Here is a 19,237-nt window from a genome sequence, read left to right as displayed (position 1 = left end):
TTGATGAATTCCATATGTTAAAATTAAAGTAGAATATCTTATGCTCACCTTCATAGCCCTTCATGGCCAGGACCCGTTTTATTTTACAGAATTTCAGTGCTACACTACCATTTTTCCCCCCAGTCATAAAACTCCAACCTCACACATCTGCCACTCAGGACCAATTTCGGAACCTGGGGGAGAGATGCTTCAACTGCAAAGCCTCATTTCTCTGGAACGCTCTTCTACAAAACAATCAGACAGCATAGAACTACCTGCATTAAAGTCACTCATGTGAACACCTTTTCAAAAGTACTTTTAAGATCCAAATTAATTTGGATCTCCTTTGTTTTTGTTTATTTTTACTATTCAAAATTTACTATATTTACTATTTAAAATTTTCTATAGAAATGAATAGACTACCATGAACTCTCCTAAAGAACAAAGGTACAACCAATATACACACACTGCTACAACGGCCTAAGACATTAAAAATGCAAGGCACTGCAGCAACAGCTTCTAAAACAAGCAGCAGGGCCGGCTGTGGGTCGGTATGCAGCGAACCACCAAAACAAGGAAAGGAATTAAAAATTTGAAAATTAAAATGAGTAGAAGATCCAAACGGAGTAAAAACAATGATAATTCAAACAATTTTACAATCCGATAAGTAAGGCATGGACAAAGGCTTTAAATGTATTTATGAAGTTAAATCAGCAGCAGCAAATTCAACAAGTTAATGTTTTCAATATTTTTCCTCATTGTGATATCAACACGCAAAGCCTGCGTCTAATGTGAGGGTAAAGTGCTGCCAAGCGCCAGACAGGAAGAGAAATCTGGCCAATAGACCCCAATCGAGGCTTAATAGAAGCCTAGTGGCAGCGCTGGCTGAGACTTCCTCCACTGACTGCTCATCATTCACTCCCACTGGCGTTTGGGGGATGGCAGGGGCTTTTGGTGTATCAAACAAATTAGCAGCTTCATCTCTGAAATTGAAGCAGTGATGCACAAGCTACAAGTTTGTCCCCTCCCTCAAATATTGCACTTGTTTTGATTTAGAGTAAAGATGATTATTTCTGGAAATTATGGGGTCTATCTCTTGATCTGGCAGCACACAAACAGCCAGAGTGCCTGATTATAGTTTGATCAGAAGCCAGTCGTTTCCCTTTGAATCTCTGCAAAAAACTAACCACAGAGCTCAGAGTCAAGACACTAAGAGCAATATCTGCAAGTACCAAGAATAACTAATGCAAATATTGCAGTGCTGCATTACTGCTCTGTGTTTCAGTGGAAGTGCAGGTTCAACGGTATAATGTGACAGCATCACCTTGCTTTTACATTTGACACTGTAACATAGATCATTTTAGCATCAGCTTGCACAAGATGCTGTTAATGTTTTGGAAATAAAAATAAACCTTTTTTCACATGAGCATCACAACTCAGAATATCCATAATTACCACACATTAGGGTTTCATCATTCTAAAATTTAAAACTCCAACACCAATGCAGTGCAAATACAAATATTCAGTACTTGATTTTATTCTCAGTAATGGGGATTTTTTTTATCAAAGGCACAGTTTTTTTTTTTTTTTTTAAACAGACCAGAAATATATGTTACAATATGGCATTGTCTGTATTGGCATAACTAGTGAAAAACCAATAAGACAGGAGCAATACATCAGCTACTATCGAGTTAGAAAAAAATCCCAAACTACTGTGGTAATTTTGCCCCTTCATCATTCCGAACTGTTCTAGTTTTGGTTGTCTTGTGTCCAATGGAGCAAATCTGCCGTGTTACACCAGCTTGGTGTTTTGATTCCAAGCCATCAGGTAAGCTGTCATCGGGAAAAAGGGAAAGTTTGTGTCTACGTTTCTGCAAAGTTATGTACCATCTCAGACAGTGCTGCAAAGAAATGTGCGAAAATGACTCAAAAGTAAGATTACATAATAAATGCTGGATCCTTTGGAGCTGCTTCAACTGTGTGCAGGTCCTTCAACTATTAGATCATTTGGGGACATTCAGGTTGTACAAAGGGCCATAAACTTTCATATTCAGGATATTAAGGATGGGAAAAACAAGAGGCTGACATCAAAGTAAAAGGAACCCAGTTTGTACTGACCCCTAATCATACATTCACGATACATAACAGGGGCAAAACAGAGGTGACAAAAATTCACAGATGGGACGAAACTTGGTGTTCCACAAAATCTGGTTCCCTTCTTCATTTTTAGATGCATAATAGATATTGCAAGAATAAGAAACAGTGTGACAGCTCTTTTGGACTCCAGACAGATCAGTTTTTGTCAAGTTTCCCTTCCTCTCTGAATGTGGTCAGTCTGCAGTAATTTCATAATTACACTAGTCCTCTTTCCATCTCGTCTCTTCTGTCTGCAGAGAGACTGCTGCTTGTGTAGCAGTGAATGACACACCAAGGTCAAATCCAGCTTTCAGGTGTCTCAAGATTCTTGTAACGCTGTTGACTCTCTGGCAATTTCTAGTGCGGATGAGAAGAAAAAAAAAAACTTTCAAAAACGAGCTCAGAGAAACAGATGTTATTTTATATAAAATATATTTGCATGGACATTCTTGCATCAAACCTACCATTTTTTTATTATTTTGATAGCACAATCCATTTTGTACTTCCTACAGTGAAAACATTTGAAGCAGCCTCACAACCATCTTTGTTGCTGGCACGGACGATTAACATTAGCTCTCATATGCACTCAAATATGGGCCTATATATCGCAAACAAGCTAAGAGCTGCAGGGGGCGGGGTTGGCATTGGGGCATGAAAGCTTGAGTCATCATGCCATGCGACATGTGTGCATCTTCTCTGCAGGCGCTCAGCAAGGCAGCATAGTATAATATATAAATTGGAGCAACAGGGGGATTGATTCTCGCAAGCACTTTCATTTGCATACTCTTCATTAACAGACAAAAGCACCAAAATCCAGGCCATCACAGCTCCAGTTGACTGAGGTTTCAGACACAGGCTTTACTCCAGATAAGTCCATTAGAAAATGCCATCTATTTAGGCTGGAGCAGCAAGGCTTAAGCCACTGAGATGATATTAAGAGCCCGTCTTTTCAGCTAAGCAAAATTTCAAGCCTTAATTTGCTGCTGTTGACAGTAGGCAAAAATACTGCAGCCTCACAAGTCCATCATTAACTGTTGATGAAACAGGACAAACTATTTTGAAAAGTAATTTGTCCCTGTGGATTTCTAGGGAAAAAAATACTGACATCACCAAAGACAAAGTTAGATGTAAGCTCCAAAAGAAGTACAGAGAACAAAAAATATGCTTTTATAGCTGCAAACACCTTGCTGGGGTTAATTAAACATCTTTCTTTATATATATATATATATATATATATATATATATATATATATATATATAAAGAAAGATATATATATATATATATATATATATATATATATATATATATATCTTTATTGTTTATACATCTTAGGCATTTTCTGTTTAGCATTCATCTCATTTCCTTCCCCTTAGACTGAATAGAGTAATTTGTTTATTTGTTTGATAACTTGTTGTGTTCAGTGAAAACATGAAGAACTTTTGAAATGTGCGATATAAACAGTTTTAATTTTACTGAAATGTCACCATCCTTCAAGGTTAAGATATCTTTAATATCCCCAGTCAGCAGAAAATGCATTCACCAACTGCAGTCAAATTGTCTTTTAGATAATGGCAAAAATACAAACCTAAAACCTTACAGAAAACTAATGTTGTAGCTAGTCGAGGCAACTCTTTCAAAGATGTTCTGCCAGTCACAAAAGCAGGACTTTTGTGGCTGTGACACCCTGCATGTCAAGTTGCAGCTCGTCTCTCAGTTTTCCTGCAATCTGTACCTCACCTTGACCTGAAAATTGCTTCTCTTTTAAGGATGCCCCAGTTCCATCCAAACCACTGGCTACAGGTCCACATAATGGCATTTTTGTGTGATTACAATCACCCCGAACTCTGTTGACACATCCCTATCTGAACTGGTGGAAAAAAGTTCAATGTCACCTGCAGGGTATGTTATCTGATGTGACTACTACTTGATTTACTCCAGATAGGCTGGAGTTCAGAGGTCTGTCCAATGTCACTGCTTGGTCTCATGGCACACAGGGTCGTTTTCTCATTGATCAAACATTTGCTGGTCTTTATTGTACTTGTGGTATGTAGTAAGCAAAATTAATGTATCCCACTAATGTCAAGAAAAACTGAATGCTGAACGACTCCATATTTAGTGGACCAAACATCTTGATTAGGGCATCCCAAATGTATATTCAGTTTTATAGGATCCATTTGGTTTTGCGTCATAAAAGCATTGGGCATTTTTCAACAGTAACTTCTAAAAATGATGTTGTTTATGCAAACTGGCAGATTCCATTGCATTGTTTGTTTACAGTAGTAACAAAACAAAAGGTCACATTAACTCCTTTTATGTATTTCACAATGAATTGGTCCTTAATTATATTGTTTTCCTGAGGTGAGGAACAAAGAGCATGAGAAGAAGATTAAAAATGCCACCCTCTGCATGTCTGGGCGAGGCAGCTGAGAGAGGATAATGTTACAGAGACAAATAGAAAGAAAACATATGAAACATTAATGGGAAGAGAACAGAGACTATCCCCCACACTTCCCACCTTACTCCCCAAACCTCCCCCACCCCAAACCAGAGCAGCAGATTATCTACAGCAGCTACACAAACATAATGAAACACGGGGTCGGGAGCAAAACGAGGGAGTGCATGGAAGAAGAAACAAGCCTGTAAACCTTGTTAAGAGAAATCTTACCATCCAGAAACAGCAAAATAATTACATCCATGGGATTGAAAATTGCAGAAAGGAGATTTTAAGAAACTAAACAGCACGGCGGAGGAGGAAAAGCAAAAGAAACACTTGAAATTATGTCAGTATGTTCCGGCCAAGCGGAGCCCCGAAGGTCACATGAAAGGCAGGCAGAAAAGCGAGATGACAAAATCTTTGTGCTTCACAGCATTCTGTAAGCCAGTCCCCTTTACAAGCACCACAGGGACTGTGGCAACCTGACAGCAGGAGTTTGACTCAACCCCACCACACTTCCACACCCCAACAACAATGTCAGGCAAAACCACAACGTCTCAACCACTAAAACTAAAGTTACAGTCAAGCAAAATGCTATTTTAGGGTGATCCCTAGATCGTAAAAGGCAATTTGTGAGTTTGTAGACACTTTTTATTCGGTCAGGTCACCTTGAAACAAAAATCTTATTAGATCAAATAAGCTCTTGGCTCACATATTAACTTTCTCAGGCAGCAGAGTACATAAAAATCCCTACAACATGACCTGTGGATGATAATGTCAGGCAATCACAGTTCCTTCGCACACATCGCGTTTACTTAAGGTAATTGAAGGTGTTACGTTCTCATGCAACCTCAAATACGCATAGTAGATTTCATGCAAGTCAGTCTCCATTGATGTCACTTTCAGAACGGTAAATGACAGTGATGTTTATACGAAGCAATGGATTCACAGAATGTATGCCGAGTCTATATTCATACAACTGGACAAGCCATCAGTTCATGTCCTTCTCTGGTCGTGTCACAGACAGCCTGTGCTTCAAAATGTCCACCAGTGCCCGTTCATATGGAATATTCAGAATATTTGTTTTGATTGTCAGGAAACTGCTGTGTTGATTTTTTTCTGAAGCAGCATCCTTGGGGAGTTTACCAAAGTGTCAACATAATAGGAACGTCAGACCAACAAATTAAATCAATAGAAGGCATAGTGTTACTAGGGGGTAAAGTCCTGCATGAGAAGTCCTGAATCGATTGCTTTAAACAAATCCAATAGTGTGTAGGATACAGTACTTACTTTGAAAATTTCACTTTTGATGCTAGGGGATCTCTGTGGGATAGAGAGTGAGCAGCGGTCAAACCCTTTGGTCACAGAGCATCTCCACATAACAGAAACATATTGACTTGCACTAATATGAGCACAAATCAATAAGAAAGAACATGATGCTTACAGAGGGCGTAAACATTGCTGCAAAAGAAGCCAAGTCAATTCCATCATAAAACACTGATGTACTGGCTTGGTGAAATACCGGGTTACATAATGACTGCGGAAGTCTGAAATCAAGAATAATAGAAAACAAAAATTAATTAAAAAAAAAAAAGGTAAAGCTCAGTAAGACTGTGCATCTTTAACAACCCCTACACAATAATTGAGTTAATATATTGGAAGTATAAATACAACATAATGCCACATGAAGCATCAGTCCCAAACATTCCATACTATACCAGTACTGACATGAAGTATTGCACAAGAAATACCAGGTGGACATTTCCTTCACATCAGTCTTTCCAAAACAATAAAGGCAGATGTAGTCAATTTCACAATGATCTTATCAGTCATCAAATACATTTGACATTTGACAATCAAGTTACTGGCAGCTGTCAACACGCTAATGAATGAAGCACAGCATCCTCAATTGTTTTAGCTTTCAATCTGTATATCAGCAGTACATCAGAGCCACCATGCCCCATGATGCCGGGTTACCTTTAAACACACCGAGTCAACTGTTACAAAATTAATGCAAATGTGGGAAAAAGCCATCTCAGGCCTGTGTTTAGTTTAGTGACATATAAACATTTATCATTCTTTAAAACTGGTCTTGCAGTTTAATTTGGGAATACCGTTTCATTAGATTTTTTGCAAGTTTTTATTTTTTTTCTTTTAAGCCAGTTAATTACAGTTTGTAAGGATGGGAAAGGAAAAAGTCTCGCCCGGGACGCAGCTGGAGATGGGCACCAGCAACCCTCCCGACCCCATTAGGGACGAAGGGTGTTCAGAAAATGGATGGATGGATGGAAAGGAAAAAGCAAATTAAACAAGTATCCAGTGCATGCAGCATGGATACATTCACTTCACTGCTCAATGCTCATCTTAAAAGACAGCCTGCAGTTGTCCAGATTCGTCTTATGATCTGCAAAATACAATATAAGATCTGAACTCTATCTTCAAATCAGACAAGTTTTTTTAATTAATATTTTAATCTCACAAAGATATTCTATGAAGACAAATAAAAGTTCTAATAAAAAAACAGACAAACACTAGGGTTAAATTATGATGCTTTAAAATACTTTTATAACCGTTCCTTTCTGGCTGGGGTTTAATGGTTTTAAGACATTCCCAATTTGCTTTTGATTCACACTTAACACTTGTACTCCATCCTCAACTATATGAAAACCATAAATTTTCTCTCATTGAGAATGAATAAAGGTCGAACCAGACATGAAAATTGGGCATTTTCATTGAGGAACTCAAGCATGTCTGCAGGAACAATTAGTGCACAGATTGGTGACCTCTCGTGTTGATAATTTCCATATACAAAACAACACATACCCACTAACAGCCTCATTTCTATTTTCTCCCTCTCCAGAATAATGCAAAGTGAACAAATTGTTTTTTCTGTTGCGACAAGAATCAAGAAATCTCAAAATTAAGTTTTACAAAACACAATCATTTACAGGCAGCACTTAGTATTCCACTAACAGCAGATGTCCCCTTTCACTTTTTAATTGAACAAAAGCCCTGCATGGTCTTGTAAATTTTGATGAGTCACTGACAAAGACGGACATCATTTTGCTGGATTTGCAGCTCTGATCTGTGAGTAGGTACCTGGTCTAACATATGACTCCTCAAGGTTATTTCCTATCCAACACCAAGAAACAATTCAGCAAGTCAGCCATCAGCAGACAAAAAGCAAGGGAAAAGAAATCTGATCAAATCTAAAAATATATTAAGGCAAAGCGACACGGCAGCAGAGCTTCTGAAGCTTGGTCACATTTGCTGTCGTTTAAAGCAAAAAGAATATGACAGAAATAATAGTAAGAGAGCACAGATGCAAAATTAGATCAGGCATCCCATGTACAATGATTATTTGACCTTGAAGCAGCTGTACAAGGTTTTACTCCTGACATCTTGACCATTAGTTCATGTCTTCCTTCTCTCCTCCCTGTTTGTGAACTGACTAAAAAAGCTGTAGCCCCAGAATATCTAAAAAAAGTAAGTATAGAATAGAAGATCTTGAGTACCTTTAGAAGGCATGAAAGATTAAACCAGAGTACGCGAGGGGTCTTTGATTAACAGTCCTTCATTTCAGACAAACATCCCGTGTTCCATTAATGGTGTAAAGCAGATGTGCACTGAAATGACATGAAAGACAAGAAACGGCATCACAGCATTTTTCTTCTACTTGAAAACCTATCCCTTCATCCTCCCCAATTTCACCAGCCAATCTTTGCACTCACACACATTTGATAAACTAAGGCTCTGACCTTAAAGGTCAGTTTGGGTAAAATAGTAACTTCTTAGTCACTTATTTAGACTAGTATGTCACACTATATCAAATCCTGCAACATCCATTCCCCAACACACCTGAATCAAAATGGCTGAAATTCCTCATCAGCCAGTCATTCAGCTCTGCAGAGTTCTGCTAATGAGGCATTCATTTAAGGGCACCTCTGCACTTTATGCAACTATGATGCACTGGCACAGCAAAAAGCATCCAGTGCAAAAAGCTAAACAATAAAATGACAAGAGAAACTGGCTGGTGAATTTAATAGTTTTCATTTTGTATGGCTCACACTGGCACCTTTTTGGTTGAAAATGTAAAAGAGAAAGAATGTTTTCCCATTAGGGAAAGGCACTACACGCAAGATCACATTGAATACGCTCTTTAGTGTGGATGTAGTTGCTGAGAACAAGAACTCAAAGTTAGTTGCTTTTTTTGTTGCCATTGTTTCAAAATGAGTTGCAGGCAAAGTTAGAAGATGCCAGAAGCAATTTAAAAGGAAGTCATATCTTCTGCAGTATATCAACACTTGCATATTGAGACAAACTGCTGGTATAGTAACATTTACTATGCTAATTACTAAAATATGATAAACGTTCAGTTAACTCAAACTATTAATTTTCTAATTTAAAATAGCTGTTCCACAAATTTTGCATTTTATCATGCTTGATCCTAAAATAAATAATTTATAACTATAACAAAGAGAGTAAGCAAGAAAAAAAAATAGTACATTACACTGCAAAGCCAACATCACGGTTTTAATAACACTGATAATAAAGTGAATCTTTCTTACAAAAATCCTCACAAAAACACACAATAGACAATGCTGGGGTGCAGGTGCCAACTTTCTAGAATTTTGCAAACAAATTTCAATACAATATTGTTCACAGGAACCTATGCATCCATATTAAAGGGGAAGCATCTTGACCGATGTGGTTTGGAGTATTCCCTGCCTTAACACCAGAAATTGTTCCTATTCTGTAGTCCAGTCAGGGAGCTCACAGCTCAGTGAGGTTTTCTTGTAGCTGCAGGGGGGAAAAAAAGCTTGAACGGCAGCACAGATACTGAGTGAATCAGAAAGAAGATTAATGATAAAGATATGTCAGAGTCAATCCTTGCTGCAGCAAGAAGATGTACAGGCCTACTATCAGACGCAGCAGTTATTGATGATGCCTGTGTGTGTCCAGAGATAAGTCTGCAAACATGTTTCCGCCAACATCTCTGTGCATGTGCAGCCTACATTATTTGCGTGCAAATTCATTAACATTTGTGCAACTCGTCCACTGATGTGTCCACAAAAGACAAACTGATGTTCTGTCTACCAGCTCTGAAATAATATCCGCGTGAGTAAGAATGCGTGTTGCCCTCATTTGGGTGTGTGAGAGCTATGATGTCTTGAGTCTGTCGATGAGATAATCGGAAAGAGCACAGACTGACAATTTGATCTATTGATCTGCATCTCTTCCACTGCCTGGGAGCCTCTGAGTTATGGTGCTACCATTTCCTCTGACCACCACCAATAAGGAGGGGAATCAGCAATATTGTCACACACAGCTGTAGAGCCCTCCTTTCCCCCAAAAAGCCAACATATTCATGTTAAAATGCTAAAAATATTCACGTCTCGAACCAAAACCTTGAAAATGATGCAGTTCCTCTAAAAGGAAAATAATGCACAGTCTTTTTTCCATCACCATCTGGAGAAAACGGATAATTCACCATTTTTTGTAAGCTGATGAAATTTATTAAAGGTCTTAAAAAATATTCAATGAGAAGCTTTAATCTGCAAACAACAGGATTACAGAACCAAGGATAGGCAGAAGCTAAGATGATTTTGAATAAAAATGCCAGTTTTATGGGTTTTTACATGAAAAGTATCATATGCAAAAGGCAGAATATTACCACATGTGGTTCTCTGCTCCTTACAGACTAACACTGGGAATCTGGAAAGCTGATGCCAACTTCCCAAACGCTAGCGCTCAGAGACCTCAGACTCTAAGCTGTACTAACTTTATATATTTTGGCACAATTGACCTTTCATACTGAAGGAAAAGGTTCCAGGAAGAGTGAGCGAGTTAGTTTCCACATGCCTCCTGTCTCTGAACTAAAAAAATTATTCATACTGTTTGCAAATATCAAATAAACATTTAAGGCTTTAAATATAAGATGCTAATTCAAACTGTGACCAGAACTCTTCTTCTGGCCTCACTTAAAAGGGGTAAATTTGCTCAATAGTGACACCAGCTGTTAAAAAAGGAGAAGCACAAATAGTGCATCTGAAGACCTAGTCTGAACAACTCCACTATCTACACTTCCTACATCAATTATCCTACAGCCAAATTTTTTGCATTATAAGTTTGAACACAAAAATCAAGGCAAAAAAAATGAGCTTGAACTCAGAATTACATATTCAGGTTTTTTTAATGTAAATTCTGAGTCACTGTTAAAATTAGCTCATATTTTTAAAATGTCTTATTAAAAGGAGAAATGCAAAGTAAAGAAGAACTTAGCCAGTTAATATGTCAATGGTAATTATATTGCAGTTTATCATATATATAAAAAAAACTTGCTCAATATTTATTTATTAAAGGCTTGTAGAATTGTTGCTTGTATAGATTTATTTTAAATAACTATTTAGTTCTACTGACCTGAAATATGCATTCAATGACAAAAAAAGGGGAATTACTACAAAGATTCTCCTAAATGCAGTGCTGTGAAACAATATTAGCTCTCACAGATATCTTCAGTTTCACTTTGTCACAGTTAAATGTTTCTATTCAAATGTATCTTAAAAATAGATAAAGATGGCCTGAGCAAATAAGAAATACATTCAAATGATTATTATTGTGTCTGACAAAATAAAAACTGAAAAAAGCTAAGACAGCTAAGGAGGAAAATACTTTTTCACAGATCTATAAATGACAAAAACCCAAAGAAAACATTGTCAGAATATTTCCTTACATTCAAACACAGAATCTGGCTTTGTGTGTATACAGTATGTGAGTGGCAAGTAAAAATACTGAGAAACAGTGATGCACCTATCAATTGACCAGTTTTCCCTTCATCGGGCTCTCACCAGTGATCGGTAGGTCAAATGCGGAAAAAAAATATCAATATATTTCTACTGCATATTTAATGTATCAGTGAAGAAACATCTCATATTTTTTGGCTTATAAACACATTACCAACCAAATCATTACTGATGCACTTTGTTCTGCTTCTGATTATGGGCTAGAAACCATTTCTGATGCTTCAATTGAAATAATCTTATAATTCCTTTAAATCGCCTTCAGCTATTTTATGGATTTTGGTTAAATTGGATAGTTGAAGTACAATAGTTTTCACAAAAATAGTAAGAAAGTGCTTAGAGGGAAAATTGCAATTGTGAATTAGCTAGTGAGGCCATCTATTAAAAGAATAAAAAATGATATGGCTGTGACGGTGCTTTTTTGTTTGTTTTTTTGCACAGTTGTCGATTAGCTGATGCTTTCAAAGTAATGAAGTCAGACGTTCCATCAAGCAGGTAATGTATGTTGATAGTTGGCCTTCAGTGTTCCTTGTACGCCAGTTACATTTACTTAATTTCATTGCTCTGGGATAACCTTGCAAGGAATACAGATTCTGTTCTGGTAGTTCTGTTCATTTTGGCTAGAACATAAGAGGCCAATAAGCAAAAAGGGCTCTACATTTTTTTTCATTATTATTATTGTTATTATTTGCTATTCCGCCTTTAAATAGAAATGCCGTAGCCTTGCTATGTAGCACCATTGGTCCTGCTTGTTGTTTTTTTTTCTCTCCTTTTTTACAATTACAAAGTTAAATCAGCGCATAGCTAATATGAGGTGACTGCTTGTGCAGCAGAACTTGTTTTCTAAGACTCATGACTTTTCACTGCGGATATATTGTGCTGAAAACAATTGACTCTGCGTGCAGGCAAGAGAGAGAGAGTGATAAAGTGTGTGTATGCACTTGGGCATATCTGACTCAGTGCATTACCACACACAGATCAATAAAGATTCTATTCTTGGCCATTAACTCTAGAAAAAGGGATAGCCTGCCTCCCCAAGACCTCTTCCACCTCCCGCCCCTTCTCTACATCTTTTCTCAGCCTGAGTTCAAACTCAGGTTCTCTTGCTGACCAGATGTTTTTCCGGCCGGTTGATGAAGGACAAAGCAAATGCAGAGGCTAGCATTAAACCTGGGACCGTTTCATGGAAGAGCCACAAAGCCTCCATTGGCTTTGCGGTGTGAACAGATCAGGCCTCTCCTCAGAGGGTACACGTTGGCTTCTGCTGTAATTCTCAGCTCTCTGCTGCACTGCCAGGCTAAGGCCTCTGATCTGAGCTTCCTGTAAATGCTCCAAAGGGAGAGTGGTGCAACCAAATGTTCGGGAGGTCGCCCAGGCACAGAAATGCACATAAAGCATGGGATTCCCTGGAGGGGACGCAACCAGCCAAAACTACAACAGATCTAGTAACAAAGCATACAGCAATGCAAGACTTATGAGTCGTGAAGCCTCTATTTCACCCCTTCTTCAATGTCACAGTGGCATCAGATAAAGCATCAGGGCTGACTAAACATCAGAATAACAGAGGAGGAGAACGAGCATCAAGGAGCAGATATACGCCTCCCATTTCACTTTCGTCTGACTGATAAAATTATCTGATCCACATCAGTCAAACATGAGACATTCCTCCCCTCGTTCGATTTCAAAGCGACCACTTTCCCCAGCAGGATCCCAGCTGAGGATAATCTGAAGGGAGGATGCATTTTGATCTCCAAGCTGATTGGTGCCAGACTTCTTGGTTGCAGCCTTTCTTTGCTTATCCCAGGGAAGAATGTAGTAGCATGTAAGAGATAAGCCCTATTAAGTCTATATGCTCCAGTTCCTGCAAATGCACCAGCACAAACATTTCATCGCCTGTCAACTAATGTGTGTGAATCTCCTCTGGCTAGGTTTTTTTAGCTGAAACTGTGATTCTGCAGACTGTTCGAGAGAATCTTTGCTATTGATCCTCTCGATTGCAGCACAGGTGAGGACTGAGTCATGAGCACGGCTGCCAGCAGGTAGAAAAGGAGCGACAACAAGGCGGACGGCTCTTCATCACACTGTAATGAGCTGGCAAGGGTTGTTGGACAGGCAGAGGAACACATGGAGGAGCTGTAAAGGTGGCCTCATGCAGGCTCGCTTGCAGGCGTTCTCCAAGGCTATAGGACTCCCCGTGGTGTCATTTCATGGCAAGCTGTTGTTTCTTGCTTGCGTAAATGTCCTCATATTGCAAGACAGCGGTGCACTAGTGGCGAGTCGCAGGACATGACGAGACCCAGTCACTTCAAATATGTAACAAAAGGTTCAACGGCAATGTCAGGAGGGAAAAAAGGCCCCATAAAGTAGCACTGCAGAGTTGGTATAATTTAACACATTTCATCATTGCCGTACTACATGATTATCTTAAAGGTATGAGAGAACTGCAGACTTACAATTCCTCTACCACTGAGACTCAAAAATGCAGATGCTCTGCAGAGCCGTTCATCCAAAACAAGGGCAACACATACTACAACGCTGAACTTTTCACATTCTGTTTGGTTGTAACCATAAATCTGAGAGTTCTTCACCAGGATGTTATGCAATTACACAACATAAAATGGTGCATCATTTTTGAAAAGTCTTTACCATACTAACCTCTTTTATAAAAGCAGTTTGGAGCAGTCACAGCTGACAAGTGCTGCACACACATGCAAAAACAGAAATATGTACAGGCTGCTTACAAAAAGTGTGCTATTTATTAGCATATTCTTCTTTTACTTTGCCATCCCTAAATGCAAACCAGAGGAGCCAATTGCTTTCAGAAAATGCCACAGTGCTTTGTTAGAGAATGTTAGTGAAAAACACAGTAGAGACGTAGAACATAGCAAGAGAGTCTGTAAAAAGCCATGGAGAAGTTTAAAAGAAAGGGTTAGGTTACTAAATTATATCAGGGAGATGCTTAATCTATCATTTGAAAATGAAAAGAATATACCACATCAGCAAGACCTAAGCCGATGGGTTAGGTTTAGCTGATTGATGCAAGGAGAGCATCAATCAGAGAAGCAGACTAGAGACCTGTGATAACTCTGCAGAAATTCACCGCTCAGGTGGGAGAATCTGTCGACAGGACAACTATTACTCACACAGTCGGCAAATATGACCTTCAAGGAAGAGCAACAAGTAGAAACCTACTGTTAAAATGAAGCCATAAGAATTCCTACTTAAGGTTTCCCACAAGCCCTTTTTTCTTCAAATGAGGTAATGAAGCTGCTGAAGTTATATCTGTAATTTTTAACTTTTGAGCTACAAACTGCCCTGTGTTAATCCACCAATTACAATCCTCCACCCAGCTCAAATAAAACACATTGATAGTGGTGGTTTCAACATGAAACATTGTGAAAAAAAGTTGAAAGGGACAAGAACAAGTGTTGTTCAGACTGTTAAAACACAACTGAGCCTGGCTAAAAATGAGAAAAACCAGATCAAACTGAAAGGGGAAAAAAAGAAACTATACCTATAGAAAGACTGCAAAAACTGATGATCAGGTTACTAGAAAGTCTCACTCCTAAAAATAAAACACATAAAAACAAAAGTTTACTCAAGACCTTGGGGCAGAACTGTCCATCAGCCTCAGACTATGGCAGTTCTGATGTTCACTCGCTTACCTGCTGCCGCCTCAGGGCGCAGACTTTTACAACAGTTCAAAAGGTAAATGAAAGGATACAATCTGAGAGCTCCACTCTGGGTACCGATGGCCAGGATCTTCTGCACGGGGTCAAAAGCCATCGACGAAGGCTGATAGGGGAAGCCATGACGGACAGTCTGGTGCGACAAGAAGGTAGAAGATGGAGACGGAGGGGAGGGGAAAAAAGTCAGATTTCAGAACAGAAAATATCAATTTGAATTTCACAGCAGGAGTGTCGCTGTGTTCGAGGATGTCACACACCTGATTTCAGTAAACAAATAGCCCAGATGGATGTGGATGACTGTTATGAAACAGAAGAATTAAGCTTGGAATTGCAAAGATGGGAGAGAACAGAATGAAGGAAAGGAACAAATTATGTTTATGTCTTGGTTTGTCTTCTGCAAAAGGATGATACTTTGGCCTCTTTTTCTAATCACAGGCCTATTTTCAGATTTCTTCTCCCTCATTTCTTGTTTTATGTTGTTGTCCTTCCTCTCTCGCCGCCTCCCACATAAAGTCGTGATTACACTGAAGTCTGGAAATAAAATACATCAATAAAGTGCATTTGCTCATGATCTGGTCCCCTTACACAGGCCTGTATGACACGGGGGGGAAAAAAATGTTCCTCGGTTGGTGCATGTGGTTTTATGGCATCAGTCAGTCATCGGTGGGCCCTTGGATTTGTTTGCTTTGTGGCAGACGGCTAAAGCATGTTACATAAGGGGGACTCAGTGCAGCAGAGACACCTGCCTCTCCTGCAGAGACATTACAGACAGTTCTGGTCTAGGCAGACGGGGAAGGTGCAAGAGGAAGTGTGAAGTCTCATTTGAAGATGCTTCAATCAGATGTCTGGCTGTTTTTTTGTTGTTTTTTTTAAACATGCTTGAACTGCTGTGTCTACAGAAGGTCCCGATCTGCCCTGCGTTTCATGTATGTTGACATGAATCCAGAAGCTAACACTTTATTGCTTTTTTTTTTTTTTTTCCTTTAGAGGTAAGACGTTTTTGATTTTTGCAAAACAAACGCAAAAATCATACCGACAGTCATTCAATCCCCAAAACAAAAGTGAACAGGGTTTATGTGCCTTCCTGGAACATTCGGATTTTCCAGCATCCCAATTTTGATGCTTATCAGGAGCAACACATCAACACAGCTGATTTTGTGTATATTGAGGAGTGACTCAATACATTATTATATATTGTTGTAGTTAGTTCATAGATTAAAATTTAAAGATGAAACACATTTTTATTAGGCAGCGTCTTAAATGCAAAAGGAATGAAATAGTTGGAGTCCAGGTCCTGGACACATATGAGTATGGTGGCTCTGAAGCTGTGACTCCAGCAGAGTTCACAACATGTAAACCCTCCACTGAGCTTTGGTTCATGGTTCTCCCAAAAGGTTGTGGTTATTTCTATAGCTTGTGGGATTTTTTTTTTCAACTAGTGTTTCATTCCACTTAACTTTACATTATGTACAGCACTCTATGAACACTCAGCTTCTATAGCAATGACCTTTTTTTGAGTCACCGTCCTTGTGTTGGTTGTCAGGACAACTGGAAAGCCAACTGTCTTTTTCATCTAGTCTTCATTTTTTCTAAGGAAATGAACTTCAAGTTTTTATTAACTGTAATCCATAATCATCTAAATGAATAGAAATTAAATATTCATTTAGGATGAATATGGATTAAATAACATTGTGAATCTACAATGTAATAGATTCTCCTTTTTATTGAAAAAATATTGAAAATAATTTGTAATAAATTATACTCTAATTTATTCTGTTGCATCTTTAAAGCTAAAGGTCATCTTTTGATGCATAGATTGCATCAATCCTAATTCAGCAGCCCTAAAACTACTTCCTGTAGGAAAATACTGTTCTGGTCTCCTTTCTCTCTCCTAGGTGATACAGCTCAAAGGGAAACAAAAATCATAATTGGTAAAAATTCAAGTAAACAAATAAAAAAATAAAAGAGATAGAAGTCTGAACCACGAAAAGTCTGATCCCCACATCTTGTCTTTATAAGTCTAAACTTGATTTCTGTAAAAGCTTCACCACCCCAACTCTGATTGAGTGTTTAACACAGCTATTGGTCTGTCTCTGTTGGAGACACATGAAAACAGTCATGGCAAATCACAAATTTAAAAGGAATCCGGAACTGAGTCTTCAGCAACCACGCAGGTCAGAAGTGTGGGGGGGGAATCGATACCCAGCACACACAGTGTGGTTTATTAAACTCCACACCTCATCATTAAAGCACAACTGGGGAAATGCCAAATTAACTTTGCAGTGGGCTGAGATGTAGCATGCACTGCATGAAAATTGCATGAGTGTTTAATTATCCCCTCTGTTGTTACTCTGTGCACTCTAGATGGAGAGATGCAGACATTTTTTTTTTCCATTATTTCCTACAAATAGGCTCCAAATCACTTCAGGCAACATCACTCCCTGCAGGACAGAGAGCCTAGTAATGTTTTTTTTTATGTGTGAAGAGTGGAGTTAAGATTTGAGCATTGGGAGGGGTGTGTGTGAAAGGAAAGACACATACACATGATAAGCGTTTGGCTAATCCAAACCCATCGGATTATGCAAGAAAGGATCAGTTGTGCCCAGCCCCTTGATATGACAGTTCAGACCATACACACACACAGCAAACTCCAATATTTTGCACAGAGTGTACCAATGCGTGTCACCTTATGCGTTGGTATGGTGGGAAAAGGTTCAAAAATGCAACTAAACTGAAATTGTTTCAAGCGTACAGTCACTTCATCGTAAGATTTGCCTCTCAATGGATTTACAAACTACAATGCAATCAGTGAACGGTGGATTCTCCCCGTGTCTCCTTTTTTAAAATAAAAATAATAATAAAATAAATAAAAAAAACACCTGGAAATAGTTGAGATGAAGATTTGAAAAGAACAAAGGATCTCCTAATAATTATATAATTCTTTGCAGCTTTCCCGCATCGTGTGCATCCTGGAATGGGATGAGAGCAAGCCAAACAAAAAATAAAACGGCGCACACAGACAGGATGGCTTAGTAGGAGTCCCAACGAGCTGATAAGAATCAGAAGTCTCCCCCACCTTGCAGAGCTGGAAATGCTCGGACTGGAGCGTCTCCTGGATCAGGTTGTTCTCCTGGGGCCCTACTTGGACAGACGGCGTGGAGGAGGAAGAGGAGGAAGACGCCTCTTTCAAGCCGTCCAGCACCTTCCTGATGTTAAACTTCTTCATCTTCTCGCCGCGCAGCTCAGATTTAAAATCACCGGCAAACGGAAAAAAAAAAAAAAAAAAAAAAGACGAGTGCAGCCCACTTTCTTCCCCACGAGCACGCACACACAGGCACGCACACGCGCGGTCTCTGTCTCCCCTAATCTGTCCCGCGAGCGTCACATCTTAGTGCCTCTCCTTTAGCGCAGTATCCATGCTGGGAAGGCTTCGGTGCGCGCCGCACAGGTCGCCTCTCTAAGAGGGGAAAACGTGGAGGCTGGCGTGAAATTTGCTCGAATCCGTGCTCGCTGCGTCTTCCCTCTCTACCACCACTGCGTCTCGGCTTTGCTCCCCGCCCCTCTCGGACTGTGTGCGCCCGCGTTTGCTCAGCCAAGGCGGAAACGCTGCGCAGCGGTGGAGAAGCTTCTCCTCTTGCGCATGTCTGACAGAATGGAGGTTTCAACTAAAATCCTGCCACCTTTCCAGCCCATGCCCTCCCTCTCTCATTTTTTTTTTCCATCTGCCTCTAGCGACAACGCCCCCTCCCTGCCTCACTCCCCCTTTTCGCGGCCACGTTGTGGAGTTTTGCTCCGCTGCACCTGGTGATCCTGGGATGCTACAGCTTTGTGAGTATCCTGCGTGGGGAAAGACAAGCAAACAAGCCGCTGCTTCTGCACCATTCTTTTCCATTGCACCCAGGTCCTGTCAGCTTGTATGGAAGACTGTCCATGGAAACACCAGGAAGTAGTGGTGTAGGTGAATTAAATGGCAAACTGCTCACTTTGTAAAGTTAACGTGGGGTTTATATTAATAACTAAAATAATTTTCAAAAAGTTACTTTGTTGTATTGATGATTTAGAAAGTGATACATTTTGAAGTAGAGATTTTAGAAAATCTGAATACTACATAAGACCAGCTTCTCCTTTGCTTGTACACATTTTTCTACCACGTTCTCTCAGCCTCTCAACTTTCCATTCACATACATAAAACCAGTAA

General features: G+C 39.4%; 1 protein-coding gene across 5 annotated transcripts in view; it reads right to left on the bottom strand.

The window, feature by feature from the left end:
• The window catches only part of stxbp5a (syntaxin binding protein 5a (tomosyn)), a 96,388-nt gene extending 77,704 nt beyond the window's left edge, over positions 1 to 18,684 (bottom strand). For 4 of the 5 annotated variants that reach the window (XM_044107205.1, XM_044107206.1, XM_044107207.1 and 1 more), the window contains exons 1-2: positions 18,116 to 18,684; positions 15,075 to 15,172 (exon numbers count right to left, since the gene is read on the bottom strand). In XM_044107205.1, the coding sequence (XP_043963140.1) occupies positions 15,075 to 15,172; positions 18,116 to 18,265 (248 nt within the window). In that variant the 5' untranslated portion in view covers positions 18,266 to 18,684. The remainder of the gene's footprint in view (positions 1 to 15,074; positions 15,173 to 18,115) is intronic. The other variant, XM_044107209.1, reaches the window with a different exon arrangement.
• Positions 18,685 to 19,237: the final 553 nt, after the last annotated feature.

The sequence above is a fragment of the Gambusia affinis genome, linkage group LG22, assembly GCF_019740435.1.
Source record: "Gambusia affinis linkage group LG22, SWU_Gaff_1.0, whole genome shotgun sequence".
NCBI lineage: Eukaryota > Metazoa > Chordata > Actinopteri > Cyprinodontiformes > Poeciliidae > Gambusia > Gambusia affinis.
This window is presented reverse-complemented; position numbering and strand designations above follow the sequence as displayed.